The sequence below is a fragment of the Bidens hawaiensis genome, unplaced genomic scaffold (genome assembly GCF_021521415.1).
Source record: "Bidens hawaiensis isolate Kalapana, Puna unplaced genomic scaffold, B.hawaiensis_p1.1 tig00004931_1, whole genome shotgun sequence".
In the NCBI taxonomy this organism is placed as follows: domain Eukaryota; kingdom Viridiplantae; phylum Streptophyta; class Magnoliopsida; order Asterales; family Asteraceae; genus Bidens; species Bidens hawaiensis.
Genome location: NW_027491311.1, coordinates 276,753 through 286,035, shown reverse-complemented (window position 1 = coordinate 286,035; position 9,283 = coordinate 276,753). Strand labels below are relative to the sequence as shown.

At 35.2% G+C, this 9,283-nt stretch overlaps 1 protein-coding gene across 1 annotated transcript; it reads right to left on the bottom strand.

Annotated features, from left to right (window-relative positions):
• Positions 1-2,696: 2,696 nt before the first annotated feature.
• Positions 2,697-7,456, bottom strand: LOC143628349 (uncharacterized). The gene is made up of 11 exons (XM_077097968.1): positions 7,242-7,456; positions 7,021-7,068; positions 5,044-5,220; positions 4,897-4,963; positions 4,740-4,804; positions 3,699-3,774; positions 3,483-3,598; positions 3,285-3,364; positions 3,118-3,187; positions 2,942-3,019; positions 2,697-2,877 (listed from the first exon to the last, which is right to left on the bottom strand). Exons 1-11 carry the CDS (start codon positions 7,452-7,454, stop codon positions 2,815-2,817), a joined length of 1,053 nt encoding a protein of 350 aa, XP_076954083.1. The 5' UTR covers positions 7,455-7,456; the 3' UTR covers positions 2,697-2,814.
• Between the last annotated feature and the right edge of the window lie 1,827 nt (positions 7,457-9,283).

Here is a 9,283-nt window from a genome sequence, read left to right as displayed (position 1 = left end):
AGTTTGTAGAGCCAATTTAAAGTTGTCGCGTGTCCTTAAACTAATCGTAACGAGCACGTTCACTAATCATTTACTCGTCACAACTAAATAAGTTTCATGTCTCGTAATCAATGCCCACGAGTAATTCATAAGTTCTTTAGGCGCGACGACTAGTTTACCCGGTTTACATTCCCTACACGAGTAGTTTATTAGTAGTTAACTCATCGCGACTAGTTTAACCTTATAATTTACTCGTTGAGACTAAAGGACTTATGAATTACTCGTGGGCGTTGATTACGAGGCATGAAACTTATTTAGTCGTGGCAAGTAATTGATTAGTGAATGTGCTCATTACGATTAGTTTAAGGACACGTGACGAGTTCTAATTGGTTTCTACAAACTACTCGTCACGGCTAGTTTATAATACCTATTTCTGGAAGTTTTTGCCAATGGTACCTGCAACTACAAATTTGTTTTCATAAATGCTTATTTTGGGAATTTTCCCTATATATATAGGAAAACTGGATTCTAATGATCCAAACTATTGAGTTGAGTATGACCAATAATAATTCCAACTAATATTGTGAGTAGTTTTTTTTTGAAAGGTAATATTGTGAGTAGTGATAATCCAAACTCTCAGTTTTGTTATCAATAACAATTTCAATCTAACTGAGCGTTAACTCCGTTAATTTTTAATGACGTGGCATGACATGTGTCATTCTTTAAATAGAACTATTTAATAATTGAATTTTATTATAATAAAATACTCACTTATTCATCTTCTTCAACCCACACTCCCATCAAACCATAACCCCATCACAACCCAACTTCTTCTTTGTCCTCAATACAGCCACCACCCCATCACCGGAAACCACCATCACCACTGCCGGAAAACCACCATCACCACCACCGGAAACCACCATAATTTCAGATCTTGAATTTGATGAGCTGAATCCACTAAATCCACATTTAAAAGCCTAATCATCTCCTTCAATTCTCGGATCCTACTACCGGCGGCGTCGGCAGACTGAAATGTGAAGGTATGGTGGAGGCAAACGTGATTCCGGCAGAATGGTGATTCCAGCAGGCATGAGCTCCGTTTTCGCCGGGGACATGAATGGTTGGATGCAGCTTTGCATATTTCAAATTCAGCTTCAAGATACAAAATCGGCCCCAATACTTTACCTCACAGTCAATTTAGTTCTGGCGATGGTGGTTTCCAGCAGTGGTGACGATGGTTTCCGGTGGTGGCTGTAACAAGTACAAAGAAGTTGGGTTGTGATTGTGAGACTGCCCGCTCTGGGCGTCGAAGGAGGGGAAAAAGGCGCTGAAGGAGGGGGGAACACCGCTGGGGGGCGCCGAGGGCTAAGCGCTTTCTGGACGGCCGGCGCGAAGGAGGGTGTGGTGGACCCCTCTTTCTCCATCTCTCACACACATGCATATATATATATATATATATATATATATATATATATATATATATATATATATATATATATATTGGGGCGCCCAAGGTGCTTTAAACAATAGCAGGGCGGGCTTCGAAGCCCGGTGGCATTGACGTGGCGATGACATGAAACGGTGAAGGGGCTTCGATGCCTCCCATCATAACGGCTAGCCTGATGGGGTTAGTGTTTGGTCGGGTTGTAGGTTATAGATGAAATTTGGTATTTTATTATAATAAAATTTAATTATTAAATCGTCAAATAATGACACATAATACATCACGTCATTAAAAAATTAGCGGTGTTAATAGTCAGTTAGATTGAGACCGTTATTGATAACAAAACTAAAAGTTAGGTTTGCTACTACTTAGTTGGGATTATTATTAACTGATACTCAATAGTTTGGATTACTACAATCTAATTTTCCTAACCTCTTACCAGAGCCTAGAAAACACAGCACAAAAGACGCAATTGGAAAATAATGGTCCAACTAGTCCTAAATCCATGGAAGTTAATAATAATTGTGTCTTGTATAATATCGTCTTAATTCTGTATTAAGTTTGTTGTTTAAGTCTAATCACTCTTAAAGTGGTTAGTTAGGATTATTTCATATAAATGGACATGATTTCATAGCTTATGTCATAAGGTATGCCCCTTAATCCACTAGTATGGGCCTTGTTTCCTTTTATGAGGTTAGTTTTTTTTTTCTTGCCTATAAAAGTAAGTTTTCCTCACAATTGTAACCCATCTCTTGAAAGAAACAAAAACTTCATTCTTACACATTATCTCTAGTTCTCTCTTAAGTTCTCTAACTTGAGTTATTAGGAAAAATCTTATATAATAGTAACCAACTTTCAAAAGTGTTCCAATTAGGTCACTGATGTATATTTTACCCAAATCGTGTCATTAAATCTTTAAATCAAGTCTCACCGATTTTTTTGTACGTCAAGAAACAATTGGAGGATAAGATGTGGGGGTCGGAATTTGCAATATATGTAATTAAATTTAAAAAAAGTAAAAAAAACATTAACTATATTAATATTTAAAAATAAAAAATAAAATTCACGTCGCCACTCAGCGTCAACTTAAAAAAAAGATAAAAAGATTTCCTATATGAAACAAAAAAGAAAAATACTAAAAAAACATGTTAAAACCTTTAATTTAATCAAACATGAGAGTTAAGTGATCTAATTGAAACACTTTTAGATTGAGTGACCTAATTGTAACAATTTTAAAAGTTGGTTACTATTCCATGAAGTTACCATATTATATATTTTAAGTTATAACAAAACAAAAGGAGACAGCATGTATTACATCAAATATCTTAAAATGAACCAGGTCAGAAAGAAAACAAAGATTCAGGCCAAAACAAAGGGGCCACTAATTGCATCTACGCTTTCAATACACGATCAATTGGTTCTTGAAAATATTGAAGACAAATGAAGACTGCTTCCTGTTTGTAATGACAATCAATACAAATTCCCAACAAAAATTAATTAATAATAAATAAATCATACCTCTGTTCGAATTGTTCGGCTACCTTGATGAGGGCATATGTTCAAATACGTACTAAATACTTCGCGTGGATCTTTTCCCTGTAATAATCAGTTTTTATCATTAATATTTCAAGTCATGCGCTAAGGATCAATAAATAAAAGTTCAAGATTAAGTAAAGCATGCGTCCCAACAAGACCTTGAAATTTTTGTCTTCTTCAATGCACTCTTCCAACCCCGCAAGTCCACCGAAAGCAATCAACAGATGCCTATCAAATGTAAACAAGTCAGTTCAGTTCTACTTCATTGAAACTAAATAGAATTAATGTTTCACAATATTTAAGTAATTATAATAATTAATTATACCTGAAAGATGGTAACTGAAGCTCGGATGACTTGACAACATGACCATGCTCTGAGGTACCAATGAGATAATCATACCCACCCTAGATGATAACAATAACAATAACAATAACAATAACAATAACGATAACGATATAATGAAGATGAAAGAAACCTGATGAGGAAGAAAATAATAACATATTCAATAAAGAAAATGGGTACCTTATATGGGCACCTTTTAAGTACCGAACTGATATTGGCAGCGTATCTTACTTTATAGCCCCAATACATTCCATCTTCCCTAGGTTTGGATGATGACACAACCAGACGTGGCTCATCTACAAAATCAGACAAAATTCAGCACCTTCACATCACTGCTAGAAAAAAAGTGTGATTTTATACGACACATTGGTATATCTAAAAAAAATTCATAAATACCATCCAGTTGGCGATCAGTTCCCATGGCTACAGTCACTCTTGTTCCAGGCTCAAGTGCTTGATCAATCACCACATTCTGCAAGGAGGAATGCTCTTCATTAAAACAAAACATATAAAGAGCTCTACCAATCCAAAATGTGGTGGTCTAGATATATTATTTGCTAGGCATGCCTAGAATCAGGAGTGAAGCGTAGTTCTTGTTTTATTTAAAAAAGTCAAAGCAATTTGTCATAGACAATTAAGGAACAATTAAAAAATCCAACATCTGAAGTGGCCAAATGTGAATGACTTAATTTGTTTGTTACAATTAAAAAATAAAAACATAACCTCAACTACTAAGAAGGAAGCAAAAGACCACCCAGCCCCAACCCAATAGTTTAAATATCAAGAGCCTCCCTATTTTATATCAAATTTGGGGAGATTTTTTCTAGGTTTATAACAGCCAATTCTCATATTCATGTTCTTCCAAATGTTATAGAGTCATGCATAATAAAATGTATACACCGGCCCATGTGTGTATGTGTAGATGATATCATTCAATTAGTTCTACACTGTCCTCAAAACAAAGACCTGTGTCAACTTTTTATCTACAATGCCAGTATCATATATGTTTCCTTCCAAAACTTAGCACAGTATACAAGGTTAAATCAAGCTTTCTTTTATGCTTTTTGCAACATGGGGATATAAAAAGTTAAGTTTCTTGTGATAATATTGCTTGATAACAGCTGTAACAAAGATGATGAAAAGCAGCCAATACCTTCATTTACTATTGCTAATTGCATCATGTTAGTGAGGGAAAAAGCTGTATTATTAAGGTAATTTACTAAGAGTAGGTAAATGCAAAAGAGCCCCCCTGGTGTCCGTAAACTATAGTCAACGTTAGGGTGACTTCTAGGTTTTTGTGTATGCACATTTAAAAAATTATATCCAAAAATGCATTAGTAAGATCTATGTAGTCCTTTAGTACTGATACCAGATGGTAGATGCATTTAAGTATGTAACAAGATTAGTATAACATGCAGATACTAATCAAATGCATACCTTACTAAGCCCCACATCCACAAGCGTGCTGCCAGAACTTGGAGCTTGTTGACTGAGCGTGACACCTATTATGTAATAAACATAGTAATTACCAAATTTTACTTCAAGAAATGTCATTTTTTACTATCATAATTCATTTAAATCAAGGAAAAACAACCTTCTCTATATGGGCCCCATTCATGCTTTCGAAGATGATGTGGCGCATCAAGCGGTGGCAGCAAACCCTACAAAATGCCACAAAAAAGCTTAAAACACTGAACCATTTAATGCTAAATAATATTTTATAAACACATTAGGTTCACACCACAAATCTTAAGCTGTTATGTCTTTGGAAAAGAGCCTTTCTGAGATATTGTGGTGTCTCCAGATACTTCAAGATCCTTATCAAGAAAGCGGAGCCGCTCTCGTTTTCATCCGAAGTGTCCTTAGCTGTCACATCTGAGTCACTCAATAAATCGCTTTGGTTATCAAATATGACCACCTATAAACAAATGGCCAAATCATCATCGTCTACACAAGTAATATGCTACAATTATATTCAACTAATAAATCAATTTTCTAGTCTAGTTCTGTAGTTCATGGCTATCAAAGGCGCTAGGTGCACTCAAGGTGCATAGGCCTCGCCTGGCCTAGGGCTGTCAACTTATGACATGAACCTGTTAACACGACACGACATGGGTTTTAACAGGTTCGGGTTTGAGCTTAACAGGTTTCGTGCCTTAAGCAAGTCGACCTATTTAGGGCATATTAAAATTCATGTCCTAACAACTTAAAGACCTGTTAACCTGTTAGTAACCTGTGTAAATTTTTAATTTAAAAATATAAATAAATATACACTCCTAAAGTTAAACTAAAGGGAAAATTCTATAGGGTGGCAGTTAGACCTGCAATGCTATATGGAACAGATTGTTGGGCCATCAAGAAAGCACAAGTGCGGAAGATGGAGGTAGCAGAAATGAGAATGCTACGTTGGATGTGTGGGCACACAAGGCTAGACCGAATAAGAAACGGTGTGTTTCGCGAGAGATTAGGGGTGGCGAACATAGCAGACAAGATAAGAGAGTGGAGATTGAGATGGTTTGGACATGTAAAGAGAAGACAGACGACGAATCCTGTTAGATCCGTAGAAAACATTACTATAGAGGGGAGGAGGGGTAGAGGACGACCGAAATTGACTTGGGATGAGAGGATTAGGCATGATTTGATAGACCTAAACCTCTCCGAGGACATGGTTGAGGATAGGAATTCGTGGAGAAGTAGAATTAAAGTTAAGGATTTTTAGAGAGAATTGAATACCTTAGGGCTTAGACTTAACTTATTTAGGTCACATACCATAATGGTATTTCCCTTACATATATTATTATTATTATTATAATTATTATTAGCTTTTATATAGCTGTTAAACTGTGATCTTATTATTAATATTATTATAATTAGTAGTAGTTTTTATATAATTGTTAAACTTTGATTTCCTTTATTTTGCTTCATACACATGTACTTAAAGCCGAGGGTCTCTCTGGAAGCCACCTCTTTATTCCTTTGGATAGAGGTACGGTGTGCCTACATCCCACCCTCCCCAGACCCTACTTATAGCTTTGCTGTCGGTGGGATTTTACTGGGCATGATTGATTGATATGATTGATTGATTGATATACACTCCTAAAGTCCTAAACCTAAAGTCATGCTTGTATACGACATTTCACTCATGTCCGTCAGAACCTGTTATTATATTTTTAATGTATGTTATAAGTTATTTCTATGGTTTTTTGTTTCGTAAATGTTAAGGATTGTGGCTTTGTGTCTTAAATATGTTATGGATTATATATTAATTAAGACTTTTATGCTTGTTTTGAAAATTTTTGTTACATTACACATGTATTATACGTGTATTATAACAGGTTCGTGTTTGGAAAAAATGACACAATTAGTTATCGTGTCGTGCTCGTATTTAGTACCACAGGTCACCGTGTCTTATCGTGTCGTGCCCAACATGTTATGACAATTGACAGCCCTACCAACTGGGGCTAGACGCAGGGCGCAAAAAAAGTGAGGTCTAAGAAAAAAAAAACGTAATTATATAAAAGTAAATAGAATATATTATTTATGAGAAATATAATACTAATAGAGGTTTCATCAACCTCAAGAAGCGAGGGCCTAGAAACTAGAAGCGCATATATTGGCCCTCACTGCAAGAATTGAGGGCTTTTTAATCTAGCTCAATCCAATAACATTCTACAATCATATTCAACTAATCAAAACAAAGCATAACTAAAATTTTCACCTCATCAATTCGGAAAATGGTCGCGGCACGAGCGATTTGGCCAGCTAGCTGCACACCAATATAACAATAGCAAATCATAAAAATGTTAACTTTACTAAATAAAACATAAAGATTTTCAGCTTCTTTCAGTGAGGCAAATCGTCGAACAGTTGGTGTGCAAAATGGGTATTCATTTGCAACAAAAAATGAACACATGGGATCAGATTGAAATGGTTTATCACCCGAGTAGCGAGCTCGAATGACTGGGTATTGTCGATTATGGAGCCAGGAAGAGCGATGGTGACAGTCCGAGGTGAAACATCGTCACTGTCGACTAAAACGTTGTTGTGTTGTTTGTCTCGTGTTTTATGTTTTCTCTTCTTTCTCTTGTCGTGAGAGCCGCCGTTGGAGGAATGGGTTTCGGCTTCAGCTTCATCTCTCTTCTTTGTAGCCATTATTATTGCGTCTGAGTTTTCTGCTTCTTTGATTTCAACTAGGAAGGAGGGTAGACTTGTGTTATAATTAGGTTTTGTTATTTATATTAAGATAATAATTTTATGGTGTACTAGACTTCAATAATAAATTATTTGAATAGTATTTGCCGATAATAATCCATATTTGTTTTATCATCACTGGCGGTCCCAAATTTAAAAAAGTTTACCCCTAATGACTCCCCATTAAAAATGTCTTAACGACGTTATACTTTTTTATACTTTTTCCCGAATTTCAAACTAATGTTTTTGGGCTTTTGATCGGAAGGATGATACGAGTCGATTGATGTAAAACTTCGTTCGAAACAGTGCTCTAAAACGATGAAATAATGCTTTTGAACTTACAATTAACAAAAATCAAGTTGTCTGGATCACCGTTTCGAGCTAAGTTTACATCAATCGATTTGTATCCTCATTCTGATCAAAAGCCCTAAAACATTAGTTTGAAATCCGGAAAAAAGTATAACGCCGTTAAGTCATATTTAATCGGGGACCATTGGGGGCCAACTTTTTTAAATTTGGGACCGTCAGTGATGATAAAATGAATAAGGATTATTATCGGCCAATACCAGTCAATAGGGATTATTAAAATCCAATAAACCAAACTTTTAAACAACTCCATATATTAGTTGTTTTCTTGTAAAATTTTATTTTTATTTAAATTTCGGGACGAAATTTTTAAAAGTTGTGAATCATGTAGCATTCGTTACTTTTCAAACCCGAAAACCCGACCCATTCCAAATTTTCGGTTTTGTTATAAATATATGTTCCTCAAATTCGTTAAATTTTTAAAAGTTGTGAATCATGTAGCATTCGTTACTTTTCAAACCCGAAAACCCGACCCATTCCAAATTTTCGGTTTTGTTATAAATATATATTCCTCAAATTCGTTTCGATGTATTTTATTTATTATTCCTCATTAATAAATTTCCTCGATGATGTCGTTCATTCGTATATTATTCACTTTGTTCAATATCGAAACTCTGAGAATTTAAGTTGCAATTTAAACAATCCTCAAACTATGTGGTATAGTATAAAAATCATCCAAATTTTATAACTATTATTCCACTTTTAAATGTATTCCAAAGTACAAGGTCTATAATGCAATTATAATTTATAATCTATTTTAAATCAAACTTTAAAGTGTAGGGGTCAAAAATGAAAATTTATTTAAATTAAATTATTATTATATTAAACCAACTACCAGCCCCTGTTCAGCCCGTTTTTCCGGCAATAGACCACCGGTGGCGGCGACATTTTCCGGCGATCCCCAATAACCCGTTTTACTCGCGTTTTGACCAAATTGATTGTTGTAACGGCTTAAATCTTCAATAACATATAGTAATCCTCGCCCATAACGTATTATAGCATTCAAACACGAGTTAATTGATCCGTAGACTTCGTAAACCGTCGGCCGAATTTATGGAAACGCAATTAACATCAATTAAACACTAATCGTTTCAATTGGTAGTATATATAGGCCGCTAACCTCAATCTAAACTCGTACCAACCTTCAATCTCATCTAACATAATCTATATATCACGAAATTCTCCATTTAAAATCCGTTTTCCGGTGAGTCTCGTTTCCCACCAACCAAAGATCTTTCCAGGTAACTAGCATATGGATTTTGTTAGTTTTTGGGTGACAATTAAAACCCCTAACATAAAATTGACAAACATGGAGCAATCTAATCGAATTGAAATCTAGGGTTGAATGTAAAGAAGATGAACATCTAACATAATCTATATATCACGAAATTCTCCATTTAAAATCCGTTTTCCGGCGAGTATCA